Genomic DNA, 19,197 nt, shown 5'->3' with positions numbered 1-19,197 from the left:
GCAGGCATTCCCGGCTTCCGAAGACCGCCCCCTCCGCAGTCCCGCCCCGCTTCAGGCTGGAGCGGCGCCGTGCAACGCTGCCCGGTTGCTCCGAATCCGACGCCTTCCTTGCGCCAGGCCCCAGAGGATGGCCCGCGCTCGGCTGCGCGCCTCGGGTCGGCAGTAAGTCGCGCCTTCACGCGCCCGCGGTAGCCGCTGCTCGGAAATCCTGGAGGCTCTTTTGCCGGGATTGAGGCTTAAGGCTTGCAATACGAGGCGTGTCTAGGACCATGTGCAGAGTTCTTTTCCCCTTAGATCCCGGGGCGCTCAAGAGTCCACGTCTTTGGAACTGTGCGAAGGAGGAAGCTGTAACTTTTAGGCCAGACTCTGAGCGTGTCTAGAATAGCTCTTTCCTTCATTGCCACTAAAACCGACAGATTTCAGACATGTAAATGGGATGAAACTTTCTATTCGGGAAGTGCTTCGGAGCATAAACGGAGTGGTATTTTCTCCGGGCTACACATCTGGGACTAGGAATCAGGGAGAGAGAACAGTGGCGATTTTCAACATGATCTCTGACCATGTGCAGAGTGACAGTCCCCTGAGCACCCCCATAACACGCCGAACCGAATCTAGTGGATCCAATGGTGCGTCCTGGAGAGCAGTAATGTTCAGGAGCCCAGATTTCTAAGATTAGAAACGAAACACTGCGTGGGTGGCGCCACCCGCCAAACTTCAGCCGGGAGCCGCTACGCCGGACCTCGAAGGCGCGAGGAGCCGGCGAGAGGCTTCAAGCGTTACGTGTTTCCTATTCGGAAAGTCTCCAGGCATGAGAATCGCTCTCGGGTCCTTCAGCAGGCGCTGTAGTGAAAGATGTGGTCATTGTGGGGGCGTAGCGAGCTCTTCGGCTGGTCGCGGAGGCGCGGGAAGTGAGAAGAAGAAAAGATAGTTGGGTTCGCGGAAAGGACGACGGCCCCCCTTCTCCCCACCTCCGCTCCTCTCACGGATTCTAAAAAGACCAGATAACAGCCTGTGGAAAATAGAGAAGTTCGTCTCCTCGCAATTGCATGTCATTTGATTTTTCTAAGTAGGTCAAAATGAGCTTTAAAGAAGGTTAGGATTCGGTGGCGTTTTTAAAAAGGCGCTTGTTCGGCCGCTTTTCCCTAACTTGGCGCCCTCTGATATGTATTGGCTCGCGGGGAGAGTGAAAGTCGAACACTGCACCAGACGGGAGAAGGTAACTCCGCAGGCTGTTGTCCCACAGTCGCTTAACTCCGGGGGTAAAACCCGACTTGCTGCATTTCACCTGTGAAGTCTGGGAAGAGCTTTGTCGCATGAATCCAGTTCCTTTGGTAACGGAATGATTCGCAGTATTGTGCAATCTAGAAAATGGGTTAATTCAGTACTTAGATAAAGTGGGTTGTGTGAACACCGTCACACATATTAGTTAGCCACATTTTAGCCTAGCGTGTTGTTCAGACCCAGAGCATAAAGTTAGTTTTTGGTTCAGCATGTTCTGCAAACTCGAAACATCAGTCAGTGGAATTGGCGATGTCCCCATAATAGGCTTGCCCGTGATTTAACATCAATAAACCCCCTTGGCTGGATATACGCCACACACTCAGCCCGAACAGTCAAACTACGTTTTGGGTGGGTGGGTGGGTGGGTGGTGCGAATTCAGATCCCGAATTTCCCACTCAGATTCGTTTGCAAAAAGCTGTGCTGCTGTTTTCTAATGAAACGGATACAATCTGGATCTTCTTGTTTCCATTCCCTATAAGAAAGTTTGATAGTAACTTCTGCAACTACAGTTCAGCTTTCTGTTTCATTGCGGAACAGATATTTCCAAATGTTACAAAGGAAGTTGGATTCTTCCTCCTTTGGGGAAGTAATAGGTTTATTCACCGCGGTACTCCCCTACCTTCTTTGAGCACACCCGCGAACCGCTAGGGCCCCCTGCGCCTCTAGGATGGGCTTTTCAAACAGGGTTATCCTGCGTAAGAGGTGACTCAATCGCTTTCACTTTCTCAGAACGCGAACTCAACAAATGAACTCACTTTCATTTTGCGCTCAAGCCTTGCAAGGAAGGACATGACTTGCTCCCAGGACAGGCTGAACCCCGAGCTAACCCCAAGGGTTGAGTTCGCACAACCCGCTGTGCTAACGCGATGCGGGCTAGTCGCTTGTTCAAGGTAAACGCGCCGAGAGAAGTTCAAGGGTCTATGCCAGGCCGGCCGACCGACCTGACGCGTGGCCAGCTCCGGACTCTCATTGGTGCGCGCAAAGAGAAGGGAAAGGCGATTGGACGGCTTCTCCTCGCTCCTCCTTCCAGGCTTGGCATCTGCGTTCAGCGACCGGCCGGGGCTCCTGACGGAGGTGGGGCGCGTTCGCTGCCGGCCTGCTGCGCCACCGCCGCTGCGCGAAATGGAGGACTCGGAAGACGAAGGGGAGGCCGGCGAGGTCGAGTGGCTCTTCCCGGGACCCCGCAGCGGACTCCGGAGAGATTCACCTGCCGCTGTAGAAGGGGTCTCGTGTAAAGTCCTAGGAAATCTTCTTCCGCCCTCTAAATCTTTCTTCCGAAAAAGCACGGGCGCTAAGGCGGGGTGGGGGCACGATCCGAATTGGCGATTAAAAAAAAAGAACGATTTGGAAACGCTGTCCCGTGCTCACGCATAAAGGCCGTGTTCACACGGCACACGGGACCCTAATCTAGCCCCGTTTTCATCTCGGGTGTTTTGTGACTCCAGGCCAAGTTCAGTAGGTGACGGTTCAGTGGGAGGGGGGAATTCAGAATAAATGCATGAAGACAATCTGGCGCCTCGCGTCTCCCGACTTCGGAGTCGATGTGGGTGGTGCGTCAAAGCGGGTGGAAGAGCTTCCCTGCTGCCCGAGAAAAAGATCTTCAGGAAGCTCATTCAAGGCCGGGATTGGGAAAAGGACGTGGACAGAGTTTCCTGCTTGCCCAAATGGGAAACAAACCAGGATGCTTTGCAAAAAGGATTAATCTTGGCTTGAATAGGGAGGCCATCTTTATCCCTTAAAGAACCGTTGCGCTCTGGAATTTTGCCCCTCTACTTATGGGGGACAGCAGGATCCCGGGTGTTATTCTTCCTAACTGCTTATGTGTGATTAACCCAGTGTTTCTCAACCTTGGCCACTTTAAGGTGTATGGACTTCAACTCCCAGAATTCCCCCAGCCAGCCATGCTGGCTGGGGGAATTCTGGGAGTTGAAGTCCATACACCTTAAAGTGGCCAAGGTTGAGAAACACTGGGTTAATAGTTAACCATTTTCTTCATTTGCTCAACACTTTGAAGCAGAAACTAATGACAGCGGCTGGTTTGCACAGTACTCTTGGCCAAAATGCGGTTGGCTTCATTGTAAATCCTTGTGCTCTGCAAACAGAGATGGGGAATTATTCTGCAGGCTGCAGCGTGCATCTCCGTGGAAAAGGGTAATACGTGCATGCTAACCAGACCATGATTTACTAAAGTAACCCAGTTGCCCAGGATCAATTCACACTGAACAATAAACTAACCCTACGGCTGGATTCACACAACACCTAGACCACAAACCAGCCAACCCTATTTTGGCCCAATGTGTTCTGGAATCTTAGAAGATCCTTAGGGTGCTTGATGCTAGATGGGAAGAAAACGACATATTAACTATAGTGAGTGATGTTTTAAACTGAAAGCTCTTATCAACAGACTATAAACCAGTATAGGATTTTATTTATACAAAGGTAATGTGACACAGATTTTTCTGAATGTTGATCTTTCTTGCAGCTTATCATGCCCAACCTGTGCCAACTGGAAATGCTTGGAACCGAATCATTGTGCATCTGGATTTGGACTGTTTTTATGCCCAGGTAGAAATGATCTACAATCCTGAATTAAGAAGCAAACCTTTAGGTAATCTTAGAATTTTGATGGTGAATGCTGTTCCATGGGATATATTGAAAGGGTGACTGTGCCTGTACTGTCTTCTTGTTAAAAGGAAACAAGCAACATATATTTTTGTTTTCCATCATAACCAAGATAGCAATGCTGACTGTTGTGCTGGTTTAGCAATCCTTTTTGGCTGAGTTAACCATGGGGACAGGATTCACACCGCATGTTCCATAATGTGGTTTATTTGGTTCTGGCTTCATATATTATATGACCCCAGTCAACAGTTTAAGATTTAGCATGCTCTGTTAATCTAGTTGATTGTTATTTATTTAGTAAAATTCTGGTCAGCAGGTCATAGCATAGTATGTTGTGGGAGTAAAGAAGTGTGCAGATTGGCTGTGATCCAACTCAGTTACTTGATTCGGAATGTCAGCTTGAGTCAGAAGATCAAGTCAACCCAATCAGATGCTTCAAATCAATTTGGAAAAAAAAAGGCTGAGTTTTTTTTTCCAAATTGATTCAGAAAGGGGATTTGGTTCTGAGATTCAATCAAACTGAAACTGTGTGTGTTTTCAATTTCAGTCATATTATTGACAGCTATCAGAGCTGAATTGCCCATTTCAGTGTTGGGCTGCTTCTGAACGCTGAGAATAGCCTGCTTTAGGGTTGGAATGAGAAGAATGTTTTCTACCCCCGCTATTTGAGAAGAGTATGACAAACCACTTCTGAAAATGTTGTAGGAAAGCTTCATGAACTTCTCTTTGTAGTTGTCAGGAGTCGAGAGTGACGCAATGGCACACACACGCTTATACACTCAAATAGACCTATTGACAGCAGCCCACATGCATGTAGACAAGCTAAGTAGTGTAAGATATTATGAGGTTTCTTTTATTAAGAAGTGCTTGACTAGAAGACTAAATGTATGTGCTGCCTGCAAGATACAACAATTCCTCAGAAATTTTGTACGTTCTAAATACCCGCAGTTGTTCTCATTGCACAAGCAAGCAGTGATCTCCAAGAACTTCTGTCCTTAACTATACTTTCCAAATCAGGATTTGGCCAGGGCTAAGCCTTTGATTATGCATTAGTTTGATCCTTCAATACAGAAATGGGCAAATTGGGCTCCTAAGGATACCTGCAACTCCATTCCTCCCCCCACTTTTTGGGGGGGCAGCCTCTGGAGTCCTCTCCAGCTACCAACAATAGGAGTTTCCCACCTTTTGAGCAGGAAACAGATACAAAACTAGTGTGGAATCTAGAAGTTAACACAGTTTGTTGTTTTTTTAGCCTTGTTTTTCTTGGGAGCTGGGGGGAGAGGCAAACTCCGCTCCCACCTTTATGGCTGATAAGGCCCCCTTTCCATTTTGCAGCACTGACCTGCTCACTCTCCCCGCTACCCCCAGCAAATTTTAAGTGCAGGTTTAGTTCCACTATTCAACTTTAGAAGATGAGAGGTTTGCGCAAAATATGCCAAAGGTGGGAGTCTTTAATGTGAGCTTAAATTTTCAGTAGCTGCAAAAGCAGTCTTTGGCTATATAATGTGATTTGGGGCTTATTGCAATGTGTGAAGCCAAGCATGATATATAGCCAGGAAATGTGGCTTATTCAATAAGCCACAATTAAAATAAATCATGGCTTAGTGTGACACATGAAGCCAACTAGCCTGAGAGTGGTAACATTGCAACACTGAATGCATCAAGAAATCACCTCCATTGAACAGACAGGATTGCAGCTTAGAGTAAATTTACATAAAGTTGCATTGCAGGCTTTGCTAATAATAGAAGTGAAAAAAATATTGAAAGGTACTTGGCACACAGCCATTGTCAGATGGATTCTTACTGCTATGTTTGCACTTACTTTCAGGTGTGCAGCAGAAATACCTGGTAGTCACCTGCAATTACGAAGCCAGGAAGGTTGGTGTGAAAAAATGCATGGGTGTGGAAGAAGCAAAAGCAAAGTGTCCAGATCTGGTGCTGGTTAATGGAGAGGATCTAACAAAATACAGGGAATTCTCTTACAGGGTTACAGGTATTGCTTTGATAATCTTATCCTTGTAGCGCTGGAAAATAATGTGCTTATTTTCCTGGGTTTGGTTGCAACATCCCCTCTGCCCAGAGGGCTTAGTATTTTGAGAGTATTTCTACGTTGTACCAACCCCTTCCTTACTTTAATCATGGCTTGGTGAATAGACCAGAAGGCTGGCTTCATATGCAGTGCTAAGTCATAAAGCATGACTTATAAGCCACAATGGCTGAGTTGACATCCTGTGTTAAATCCAAAGCAAAAAAACTCTGCTAACGTGTAACATAATATGTAAACCTAGCCATTGAGGTTGTAAACCATGATTTGTACCTTAACATGTTGTGTGAATCCAGCCAGGTATAGCTTATTCAAATCATGGTTTGGCAAGCGGTGGATTAGTATATGTGAATCCAGTCTATGTGTTCTGAATCCTGTGATATTGCTTCTTCAGATACTTGTATTTCATCAACTTTCTATTAAGCTTGATGCTGCCATTCATGAGGGGGTTATGGGCAAACAAGTACATGTGGAAAGACTCCAGAAATTCCACTCTCTTCTCCCACTTTTGTTACTCTATGTGTAATCAAGCCAGGAGACAGAAGATCCTCTTGAGCAATTTACTCTGTAGGAGTGATGTCATAGGACTGTGTTCTGATGTATTGTCTGTTAAGTGCAGATGGATTTCTCAGCAAAGAGTCTTTCTGCTCAAAGCAGGTTCTGCAGATGGCCAAGTTAGCAAGCGTATTTCCTCTCTTGTTTTTGTTCCTTTCAGCAGTGCTTGTTCCTTTTGACCCCAGGATGGAAACCCAATATCAGATTTGCTTAAACCAGATGTCATGTTCCATTTTGAGACTCTGTCTAAAATGATTTTTTCAGAAGGGTGCCCAGGAGATGTAAACTGAGGAAATAGTCATAGAGTCATCTCACAATGGCATTTGTTTGGGGTCAAAAGAATCATTGTCTTCCAAAGACATCTCAACAATTGGGTGTTATTTCATTGTGTATGTGTATGTATAGAGAGAGAGTGAGAGAAAGATGAAAATTGTATCTCCACCTTTCCAAAGTAAAAATAAAACTTAGGATGACTCAGCAGGAGGTTAAACCTTACAAAATCATAACACATGGTAAACCTGTACGGTCAGAGAGAACATGGACCTCATAGGGCTTATCAGATGCTTGCTTTTACATTTTTTTATTTACATTTACATTTTTTTACATTTACATTAAATTAAATTAAATTAAATTAAATTAAATTTACATTGTTAAAGTAAAATAGGGACAGCTGAAGAAAGAGGTTTCTAAAGCAGATCTCTGTAGGTGAAAGTTCTGTAATCACAATTAGATGGAAAATGGAATAAAACCCAAGGGGCTAGTACACACTGTGGCCGCATTTGCACAGCTGGCTCACCCTTGATTAACTTAGTCATAGTTTGTTCAACTCAGTTTTCTGGATTTGCACAATGTACTAAACTAACCGCTCAGCCTTAAAAAAAATATGCTAGATTAAAATGTGTCTAGCTAGCTTGTGGTCCAGTTTTTCTGTTTTTTTCTTTTTTTGTAATCATAACATATTGTTATAAAGAACAATCTATGTGGTCACTAAGAGTTGACAGTGACCTGATGGCACATAATTGATGTTTTGTGAACCAAGTCATTGTGTTAAGCCCATAAACCAGGTTTTTCAACCCACAAGAGCTAGATTCACATATCAGGCTAACTCACAAACCAATTACTGCTTTGAACATAGTACCTTTATAGGCTCTTTTTAGATAGAAATGGCCTATACCTTGTATAAATTAATAAAGTTACATGCTATAAACTCTTCTGAATGATAGCAAAACTCTAGCGTGGATTCCCTAAAACTCTCCCCAAACAAGACTGCAGTCTCCAGAAAGCTTCTCTTCTTAGCTGTACGCCAGGATGTCTCCTATGAAGCTGGTCTGTATCCCATGTGATTGGATCTATAGAGTTTGACTTCCCAGGCACTAGGATTCATTTATCTGATTATATATTTATGTGTGAACCATGTTAATGCTCAATAACTACTCTTGAGCCTAATGCAGTCAAGCTTTCTGTGAAGTATTGATGAACATCAGATTTGAGCAATAATCCTTGTATCATCATTTCCTTAGACCTGGGCAAGGTGGCTTGATTTGCTTTCATGGGATACTAGACCACCTAGATGGGCCCAATTCTTAAAGGAGCAGCATCAGTGTTTCCAGTACTGTAGATTCCTCTAGCAAGCATCTTTTGGCTCTCGGACAAGGCCTTAGAGCAGAGCAAAGCAATGTAGCAGATTTGCATTTAAAAAAAAAAAAAACGGTGGAAGGGAAGCATTGGTTTGCAAAGTTCCTTTCAAGACTGGCTTCACGCAAGCCATTATTGTAGCAAAACACCCTCCAGAGCTTTGCACAGACCTCCTTTTTCAGCATGTCTAGAAAGGCGTGGTATTAACGTGAGCTGCGTTGGTTGCCAGTTTGGTTCCCAGTCCAATTCAAGGTGTTGGTTATCACCTTTGAAGCCCTTCATGGCCTAGGACCAGGTTAGATGAGGAGCCGCCTCGCCCCCATTATATCCGCCCGCCCCACTCGGTCCGGCAGAAGGGGCATGTTGCAGACCCCACCAGTCAAGGAATTCCGGCTGGCGGGGTCTAGGAAGAGGGCCTTTTCTGTTGTGGCCCCCGCCCTGTGGAACAGCTTATCATCTGGGGTGCGGGCCACCCCCACTCTCCTGGCCTTCCGAAAAAGCGTGAAAACATGGCCATCCTCTTGAAGCGTAGATAGCCTTTTTATACAGAAATGTTATTCATTGTTTTAATATGGATATTTATATTTTTATTGTTTTTACTGTTTGGCATTTTAATTATGAGCCACCCAGAGTCGCCCTCTGGGGGAGATGGGCGGCATATAAATTTAATTAATTAATTAATGTATACCAAGATGGTCCTGTAGTTTGTATGTAATACATTTAGTTAGTCATGTCTCCTATAGGTGTGTATGGATCAGAATAGTAGAGACCTACGTCGTAGCATGTTACACTTCGTATAGCACTAAACTAGAATATGGTTTGCTCGGATGAGGGCTGGGCGTTTGTGTGAATTCAGCTACTTCGGTTTGCGATTGTAGCATGTTGTATGGATTCAGCCCAATTGTGGCCCTTAATATCCCTAGCTTATTAAGGTGTTTGGGTTGTTTTTATATATTTAGTAACTTCATTGCTGTGATTACTTATTACTTGAAAGAATAAGAATAATATGGATATTTTGTATATTTAAAAAGTTTGCAGTGTACTTGCCCTCTTCACCTTGTACCACATATTAACATGATATATATATATATATATATATTATTTTTTTTTTAACATTTTCAGCACTGTTAAAAACATTTACTCCACTGGTAGAAAGGCTCGGATTTGATGAAAATTTTGTGGACATCACTGAATTAGTAGAAAAGAGACTGATAGAGTGGAAAAAAGCAGATTTTTCTAAAATCTCTGTTTGTGGTCATGTATTTAATAATCAGAGTAAGTACTTCTTTTTACTAAAATGTCAGCTGTTGCAGTCCAGATCCTATAATAATGCTATGTTGCATAACACAAAGAGCATTTGCAGTACAGGATGACACCCAGGCTCGACAAATGAACGTATAGCCCTGTTTTATTGGGAGGAGCGAATCTGCTATTTATGTTAGTTCTTCTTTTTTTGTTTTATTCATGACCTTGCTTAGCTTTATCTTTTTGTCTGGTTAAACTGCATAGCAAACTGCGTTCCCTCTTAAGCATGTTTCGTTTTCTTACTCATCACAGGAACCTTTGCTTGTAAGTGTCATATAGTTTGAAAAAGATCTTGAATTGTAGTTTACTGAAACTGCAGCTACGCCAGAACGACTTTGTGCTGGCTCAGTTTGAGGATAATGCCACATAAAATAAGATTCACATTTACTTATTTGTGAAGCAATTTCTGTCCCACCTTCTGGTCATGAAAACAATCCCAGGATAATGACAGTTCTTATAGAGGACTCCACATTTTCTTTGAGTCAAAGCTCATCTTCTGGCAACTTCACAGACATGTCCGTGTAATTTTCCTGGCTACAGTTAAGAAGTGGGCTGCCATTGGGTTCTTCCAGGATGTTTTTCCATCTTCCTAGTCTATCCCAGAGTCCTGGGATTTTCTGTTGGCCCCCAACCCAAGAATTTGTTTTATTTATATTTCAAATTAAAATATTCAAAATATTGCGTTTGGATAACCCATTATTAGCATTTGGAAGCATGTAACCTGCAGCGCCTGTCACCGCCCATCTCACTGCAGAGCGACTCTGGGTGGTTTACAGTAAAAAGAATAAATATGAATTAAAATACATTACAAGAAGACTTCCTATATAAATAATAAATACCTTCCAAGGAGTTATTAGTCTCAGGGAGCATCTTTGAGGTGCTAGCCACCCCCAGGGTTGGTTATATCCCCTTTTGGCCCATGTGAGTTGGCAGAGCCAGGTCTCCAGTCCTTTCCAGAAGGCTGGGAGAGTGGGGGCCAACCTCATCTCTGGGGAAAGAGTTTAATTAACAGGGTCTGACCCTGTTTAGAGGTTAAATAAATGGCTTCTTTATTGTTGCCAGAAAACCCCTATATAAACTAGTCTGCAAAGCGATCAGAAGGTGAACTTGACAGAAACTCCACTTAACTTTCCTTAAGGCTCTGTAGCTTAAGGAAATAAATGGGAAGATTTCAGCTCTGCTTTTAGCTGGCCTTGAAAATCATACCTATTTTAAAAAGCATGGGCCCCAGCCACAGAAAGAATCCTTATCCATTTCAGTTCCATATTGCGTTTGGATAACCCATTATTAGCATTTGGAAGCATGTAACCTGCAGTGCCTGTTTCCCCGCGATTGGTATCCTGGCAGAGGGAAAGGTTTTCCTTTAGCATGTAGGGGTTTGTGGGCTGCATAAGAAGGGTGGGTCTATCAGGTGGCCTCTTCAAATTTCTTTCTCTTGGCTTCGCAGCTATCAATTTACACGACCCGATGCACATAAGGCTCGCTGTGGGATCTCAGATTGCAGAGGAGATGAGAGATGCCATGTACAGCGAGCTAAGGCTCACGGGCTGTGCAGGAGTGGCCACCAATAAATTCCTCTCCAAGCTGGTCTCTGGGACCTTTAAACCAAATCAGCAAACAATTCTCCTGCCTGAGAGCCGTCAGAACCTGATGGCCAGCCTTGACAACATAAGGAAAATACTGGGTAAGATGAGGAAAAAAAATCCTTGCTTTTTCTTTGCTTGCATGCATGCAGGCATATAGCTGAAAGGAGAAATCGGGCATCTTGCAGCCTCTGCGTGAACTTCATTTTAACCCCTGCGAGAGTGATTTGTCTAGCAAGCTGCTATGCAAAAAAGGGGGGAGAGGGGGAGAAGTGAATGTTAGAGAGGATGTAAAAGGATATTTGCTAGAGCTGTGCAAATCTTCCAAGGGTGGTTGGCTTTGATGAAGGCCTACACACAGCAGCTGCATTGCTTTGACTCTTCCCGCATTGCTTACAGTCCCTGGAAGCAGCCTTTGAGGAGTACGTGTGCAGACGCCTCTTGGTTTCTGCAGGTGGGGGAGAAGTAAGAGACAGTCAACAACCCACATGGTGCAAAACTGTTAGCCAGAGCAATTAAATCTGCTTTGCACAAGCCTAATACTGGAAGGGGAAAGTCAACAAGGTGTCAGAGAGAAAAGGGGTGGTCTCAGGCTCTTTGGGCTCCAGCTGCCCACCGGTTAGCTTGTAGCCCCCCATTTATGTTGCTGTTAAAATGTCCCATTGCTGTAAGGAAAGGGGCCATGAGTGATGGAAAGGGAGGTACTGATGCCTGATGACCTCATCAGGCATCAGGAGCTAAGCAGGGACAGCCCTCCTTAATGCTTGGATGGGAGACCTTCAGGCAATTCCAGGGCTGTAGGCTAGACTGGGAATTTGGTAGGCGTGGGGAAATCCCCAAACTCATAAGAAAGCAGTAGCAAGCCACTTTCGTAGTGTTGCCAAGAAAGCTATATGAGAATGTTCATGAAGTTATTTAGAATTAGGCATGACTTGAAGACTTTACTTTGGTGTTCTGTATCTGTATATTGATTGGTTTCATACACATTTTCCAGTTCACATCCACTCTTCTGCCTTGGATTCCTTGGCATACCTCAAGTGCTACATACATAGCAAATTATCTTTCTTGCGCAGGGATTGGCTTTAAAACAGCAGAGCGCCTCTTAAATCTTGGGCTCTGCACTGTGCAGGATCTCCAGGTCTGTCCAGCTGAGATCCTGGAAAAAGAACTGGGAGTTCCAGCTGCACATCTCATCCAGAAGCTCAGCCGGGGAGAAGACCACTCTCCAGTCGTCCCATCAAGAGATCCTCAGGTAGAACTGAAAACAGCATCACAAGACAAGACTTGCCCTGTCCCTTATGTCTGAGAATTCTGTTCAGTCCCCAGGCATCTGTCTCCAATGTGGGGCTCTCCAGTTGTGAAGAGTACAGCTTCTTGATTTCCAACTCAGCAAAGGCCAGAGTTGTGTAAATCGGGCCTCCAGAATTTGTGGCCCCAATGCGTCTGGAGAACTACCTTGAGAAATTTTCTCCCATACAGTATATATAACTGAATAAACAGCTGCATTTCTTAGGAAGAGATCCTACATGTCTACACATCGGACTAAACAATTGTACTTAGTTCTGGCTTAGTGGTTGCATGAACTCAGCTATTGTGGTTTATAAGCCATAGTTTATGACAATGTAGGAGGACTTAGGCATTTTTTAAAAATTTAAAGTTCCATTGATGTTCTTAAAGACATCAGGCAGGTGTGCTTTGATCTAGGGCCTAGTATGCTGGGCAGGCAGTTATGGTTTATTCAATAAACCATAGTTAAGTCACAACCTAGCATCATATAAAAACAGATCAATTTTTTGAAATAATAGATTTTTCCCCTATACTTCCCCCTTGTAATAGTGAATATCTTACCTGTGTTTTAATAAGAACAGAGGATTAATCAGAAAAAGTATGTTTGGCCTATTTGAAATAATATAATTTTACAGCAAAATATTCTGAATTCTTGTAAAGGAAGCTTTTTGGGCAGAAAAAATCAACTATGAATTTACAAATACATGATTTTTTGCTTTTTATATGACTTGTGCATTTATTTGTCCAAATTATAATAACAGTCATCCTTGTTTTATTTTTAAATACTATTTTGCAGTCTCTCAGTGATGAGGACACCTTTAGAAAGTGCTCTTCTGAAGCAGAAGTTAAAAAGAAAATTGAAGAATTGCTCACTAACCTTTTAGACAGGTGACATTAACTTAAACAGTTACAAAATATTTGGGGGCTGAGCAAGATTTTGGGAACTGGGGAATGCTGTGTGTATGTATAAAGTGGGTGGAGCAGTAGCATAATGAGATCACAAGTAAAATGTTCAGTCCATTTTTTTAGTTATTTGCATTTGAAACACTTCAGCTTGAGATTTAACCCCTTCTTCACCACAGGGTCCTTTCAGTGGAGTCATAGTTGTCCTTGACCTGCAGTTGGCATGGCAGGAACATGAGAAAGGATCACCTGCAGATCCTCAAAGCAATGTAAATTTCTTGGGCTGTTCCTGGAGGTCTCCATAGGTCTTGTGCTAAAGCATAGGCCAAGCTGGCAGGGAAGTATAGCCCAGTGATCTGGAGTGTACCAGTTTGAGGAACACAGAAGTAAGCAGTCACTTCTCCTCAATCTACCATTTCCCTTGCTGCTTCCTTTGTTCTGCAAATTACTCATGATCCTCCAAGAGATCATGCCTGTTGGTTAATTGCCAGTTTGCATAAATGCTTGACATGGATTACCATTCTAAATGGGGAGGGAATACTTATCTGTTTCTTGGGCCAGACCAGACTGAAATGGCCGTGTTGGTTGTTGTGTTCAACAGGTTGTACAAGGATGGCAGAAAGCCACATACCATCAGATTAATCATCCGTCAGTTTTCTGATACCAATAAATGGTTTAATCGGGAGAGCCGTCAGTGTCCTATTCCATCTCACTTGGCCCAGAGGATTGGAACAGGTAATTATGCTTCATGGGGCCTTAATTTGCTCCTTTGACTTGATGCTCTAGACCAGTGTTTCTTAACCTTGGCAACTTTAAGATGTGTGGACTTCAACTCCCAGAAGTCCATACATCTTAAAATTGCCAAGGTTGAGAAACACAGCTCTAGAGAGTTCATGAATATATTGCCCCTTTCCCACTCGTCTTCCTCATTTACCCAGTAACGTGCAGCACTGGACTTATATCAACTTTTCTAACCTGGTCCCTCCAAATTTCTTGGGATTCCAACCCCCAACATTGCTAAGACCCTACTGTCTTGGAATTCTGGGAGTTGTAGTTCCACCATATCTGAACCCACTGAACAAGTCTCCATTTCAAGCAGATCTCCATGATGCTCATTTGTATATCACCCCAGGTCCTCATGTCTACAGTTGGTGCTCAAAGACAGATACTGCCCAAGGACCTCTATTCCATTATTTTATGAACCTTTGTCCCAAATCCTCATTGCTGTCCTTGCCTCTTTCAGTCAGCCACTTTCCTCTCAAGTTCACTGCCTCTTTGTACATGGACATCCTTCATCTTCTTCCCAAGCTTTTCAGTCCCAGCCAGCCTGATAGCTTTCCTTCACAGAAACTAGATCACCATGCTTGACAGGGAATGTCAGTCCTTAAGCTCCTTAAAAGGTTAGTGGGCTTGAGGCTTGCACTTGGAGGACTCCCACTTGGGGAACAGGAATTCAATTTGTCAGGTGCCAGCAGGTTCCCAGTCATGTTGAGCTTGGCAATAATCAGTACTGAAGGCATTCATTGTTTGTCATCAACTCATCCACTCATCATCTTCCCAGAGCTATTCTTGCAGGTTGGAGTTCTGCACGAATTGCACAGTGTTGATGTTTCCCCTATTTCTTGCCTTTTAATTTCACCAATGCCTTCGTTCTAAAAAAATAACCAATTTCTGCATCTCTCCATTCCTTTGTTATCCAGGGTTGGGTATTTTGGTTTTGTTTTGTTTTGAACATATAGCTTTCTCCTTAGTTGAGTAAAGGTCTGCTTACATGCTTTTCTTCTCCATCCTTTATTTCCAGAGGACACCAGTGTAAAGGCTCACCTCGTTTCCATTCTTATGAAACTGTTTCGAAAAATGATAAACGTTGAGGTTCCGTTTCATCTAACCTTACTGAGCATCCACTTTTCCAACCTTAAAGCCCCACCGGCTTCTTCTAAGGAGTCTATTCAATTTTACCTGACTCGGTCATCACCTACTTCAAGCTGCAACAAAGTCATTCATGTAAGTTCTACACTTTTTAATATATATGTTACAGAGCCTGCTCTCTGGAATGAGATTCCCCTGAGATCAGAAAGGACCCATCCTGCTGGTGTTGAAGAGGGCCTTGAAGACCTGACTCTTTGCCAAGGCTTTGGTGAGAGTGACTGAAACCCCCTTCTGGGTGGCGTGGGTGTGTTTCTTGTTTTGCCCAGGTCTTGCCATCTTTTGTTCCTTGTTTTTATTATTGTATTGTTTCGTTTTTTCTGTATTTTTTTTTAACTTGTAAACTGCCCAGAGTCACGGTATGTCAAGTGGTACAATTTTAATATAATAATAATAAATATACACTCAGGCCTCTCTAAAAATGACCAAGGGTGTCAGCAGAACAGAATTTTTGCTTAAAAGTGTTGAGAGAAAAAAAGGATAGCTGAGAATTGTACCTCACCCTAACTTAAAACTTATTTAAGAATTGTTGGTTGAGTGAATGTTAATCAATAGGGCTTGTTCAATAGACAAAAATATAAACCACAATTTAGAAACGACAATGGCTGGGTTTTCATATCTAAGTCATTATGTGGTTTGGCTTAATAATGCAGCCATACTCTGACTTGGTTCTTCACAAGCATGCTGCATTTTCAATGTGACTTTTTTTTTTTAAGATTGCCTGTTGATAGCTCTTTGTCTATTTAGTATGTTATTTTCATTTTCTTTTGGCAATTACTAGGGTATAGAATAAATATTTATTAGTGCAGCAATATATCCTAAATTAGCTCATTTCTTAATACCTGGATAAACTGTATTAAGAATATCTGATTATCAGGTTTGTTTGTCCATCTGTCTCCACCCCAGGATTAACCAAGGTGGGTAGATTGGTTTGCTCCCAGTCCATGTCACTTTCACAGATGTTCATGTCTGTTCTGTCTCACTTTTGCATTAATGCGTATTAAAAAAAAAAACTCTATTTGAATACATATATTTGAACATACTGTACCTACAATATGTGAGGGGTCCACAATTTATCATGCATATAATATGATTATAGAAGGATGATGGTTCTTTTCTGTATGTAGTCTAAAAGATGTCTCACTTGTTATGCAGACAGCTGAAGACAGAAAGGCAGAACACACAAGTATGGAACATCAAGAGGAGTTCAGTGATGCTTTACCAGAAGAAAGCAGCACAAGATGTGTGAAATCTCAGCTACAAACCTCTTGTCTGCCAAAAGCAAGTGATCTTGAATGCCCAAGTCACCTGCTTCCTGCTGGAGTAGATTACGATGTGTTCAACCAGCTTCCAAGTGACATTCAGGAGGAAATAATCTCTAGCCAAAAGAAGGACAGAGATTCCACAGTGACTTTGTGGAGCCGTGGAGTATCTGAATCGAGGGAAGAATTACCATGCCATGCAAAAGCCAAAGTAAACTATGTTCCCCTGCATTCTGGAGACCTCTCTCAAACTACTAGGGCTCTGGCATTTCATGGCATGGCGCCCATCAATGAAGAACCACCACTAGAAAGGCAAAATCCCCCTGGAGAAGACTCTTCCCAAAAAGATTGGAGAGAAGGCTCAAAAGTGGTCCTTCCTCCTTCTGTTGATCCAAAAACATTTTCCGAGCTGCCTGCTGAGATGCAGAAAGAACTGTTGGCAGAATGGAAGAGCCAAAAATCTGTTTCCAAAATGCACGGCAGCAAAGTTGGGATGCTCCAAGGCACGAAGAAAGGGCAGACTTCATCTCCAGGGTCAAACAGTTTGCTACGCTATTTCAAACCAAGATGATTCCCATGTGTTTTTGGTGTAGAGACTATGCTTGTAGATGCAGTGCAGATCTGGAGATGGAGGCCTACCTTCAGCCAAACCATATGGTTACTTTCTAAGGTGTAACTGTTTAAGAAAGTAAATGGAGAAAACATTTTTTTAATTTCATCTATATAACATACTCTCAGGTACTGTATTTTCAAAGAATACTTCTCCAGGATATCTTAAAGCCATACTGGCTGGGAATTTGGGGAACTATCACCCCAGATACATCCAGAAGGTACCAGGTTGGGAAGGACAAGTTCATATGTGTACAGACTTGCAAATGGAACATAGATAACCCACACACCATTTTGATATTTATGTACATGGCATGAAAATGGTTACCCATCTCTCTAAAATCAAGCTCTCTCAACATCTGGAGAGTAGGGAGAAGCAAGGGAAAGGATGTTGAAATAAAAAGTCCCAGTAATTTTTTCTCCCTTCATTTCCTTAGACACGGATGCTAGAGGGTAGCGTATACCGAACTGGTAAACTTTGAGATCTGTAGACTTCCAACTCCTAGAATTCTTAGCGATGGCCATGCTGGATGGAGAATTCTGGGAGTTGAAGTCCAGACATCTTAAGGTTGCCCAGGTTGAGAAATACTGCTGTAGGGTTACACATTCTTGCCAATGGAAGAACAAGCAGAACGAGGCTAAGGAGATAGACATGAGAATATAATCCTCCAGATTAGAGAGGGGCCACATTTAGCAAAGCCTTTTTTGATCTTGGTTCCCCCTGCTGAAATGTTTCTGCCACTTCTACCAGAAAAAAGAAAATGTCAGGCTGAAAAGAAGTCAATTGTAGGTATTGGGGGGGGGGGGCGGGAACCATAAAACTGGCAGCTAGATCAGTCTTCAGAATGCCTAGATCAATGTTTCTCAACCTTGACAACTTTAAGACATGTGGACTTTAACTCCCAGAATTCTCCAGCCAGCCATGCTGGCTGGGGAATTCTAGGAGTTGAAGTCCACATATCTTACAGTTGCTAAGGTTAAGAAACACTGGCCTAGATGTTGTCCTCCGTGGTTTAGTTGATCAGTATATCTGCTTCCAGGTCCTCTCCCACCCCTCCAGCAGCCAGAGAAGGACAAATTGGCTAGAAATATGAATGGTGTACAAAATATGAATGGTGGAAGCACATTAGAGAGAATCTGGATGAATAAGAAAAGATGAAGGGACAGTCCCTGGCCACTGCCAACACAGAGCTCTTGATCACTTCCCCAGGTTAAAACAGCCTTAGATATGAAAAAAAAGCCCTATTTCTCATGCAAGTGGGAATTTGGATGAAGAAGGGGTTTTTTTGGGGTCCTGGGCACTTGGAAGAGAAGAAACTTGCAGGAACCTCCTGCAGTGTTACAGGTAAATACCCACACATTTTGAAAATCACTCCAAATCTTAGAATCATTTCTGAGATCTTGTATGATAATGCCTGCAAGCTTGTCAGATTTCTGATTTACCAAGAAGAAGAAAAAGAACGTTGCAGAATCTGTCATCTCACAAAAGTTTAGCAACCTTATAAGATTACAGTCATTTTGTTATAATTTTAATTCACTTTTATTTAAAGTGGGTTTCTGAATGCCATTTTAGAGACAGCCTGCTAACAATGTGTGTCAGATAAAACCTTCGTGGGGGAGCAGCTGCTGAAATGCAGCTTGCTTTGTGAGTCTGAAGGGGTCACACTCTGCTGCATTTTGTATTCAGAGGGCAAAAGGTGTTCCAGAGCAGGCATGGATGCATACCAAATGCATCTTTTCCTGTGACTACACTGTGGCTGCAAAGGGTAGCCAAGATCCTGAGAAAGACACAGCTGCTTTAAAGAGCTGGTGATACTCTCTTTCCATTGAAGAACTGCACAGCCCTATTAAAGGATCACATCAGAATCTTTTAGAAGAGAGAGGGTTGTGAGTCTCCCAGGCACGGTTGTAATAAAGATTTGGGCCCTGTGAAAATACTCAATTTCCATTTTGTGAGCTTCTTTGCCAAAACTCAGTTTGGTGTAGTGCTGAAGGTGCTGGGTTAGAAACTGGGAGACCCTGAATTCCAGTCTTCCCTAAGGGATGGGAGGTGGCTGCGTGACTGAGCCAGCCCTCTTTCTCAGCCCAACCTACTTCGCAGGGTGGTGGTTGTCAGGAAAATAGGAAGAGGGAGCATTATGTATGCTGCTTTGAGTTGTACAAAGTTAAGGTGAGATACACATCT

At 43.2% G+C, this 19,197-nt stretch overlaps 1 protein-coding gene across 6 annotated transcripts; it reads left to right on the top strand.

Annotated features, from left to right (window-relative positions):
* Nucleotides 1-37: 37 nt before the first annotated feature.
* Nucleotides 38-17,819, top strand: POLI (DNA polymerase iota). 6 transcript variants are annotated; one of them, XM_025170817.2, is made up of 10 exons: nt 38-162; nt 3,764-3,889; nt 5,732-5,896; nt 9,260-9,412; nt 10,890-11,126; nt 12,099-12,277; nt 13,109-13,200; nt 13,817-13,950; nt 15,017-15,219; nt 16,297-17,818. In XM_025170817.2, the coding sequence occupies exons 2-10, from the start codon at nt 3,853-3,855 to the stop codon at nt 16,972-16,974; spliced, it is 1,878 nt and encodes a 625-aa protein (XP_025026585.1). In that variant the 5' UTR covers nt 38-162; nt 3,764-3,852; the 3' UTR covers nt 16,975-17,818. The 6 variants fall into 6 exon arrangements, with proteins under 6 accessions (XP_025026585.1, XP_088008948.1, XP_088008946.1 ...); XM_088152822.1 differs by having other exon boundaries at nt 40-162; nt 3,764-3,846; XM_088152820.1 differs by lacking the exon at nt 38-162 and adding an exon at nt 2,326-2,512 and having other exon boundaries at nt 3,764-3,846.
* The last annotated feature ends 1,378 nt before the right edge of the window (nt 17,820-19,197 follow it).

The sequence above is a fragment of the Python bivittatus genome, unplaced genomic scaffold, assembly GCF_059951505.1.
Source record: "Python bivittatus isolate LINGU-HERP-01145 unplaced genomic scaffold, Pbiv_v1 ctg000570_np1212, whole genome shotgun sequence".
In the NCBI taxonomy this organism is placed as follows: domain Eukaryota; kingdom Metazoa; phylum Chordata; class Lepidosauria; order Squamata; family Pythonidae; genus Python; species Python bivittatus.
Note: the sequence above shows the minus strand (reverse complement) of the source record. Positions and strands in the feature narration are given on the sequence as shown.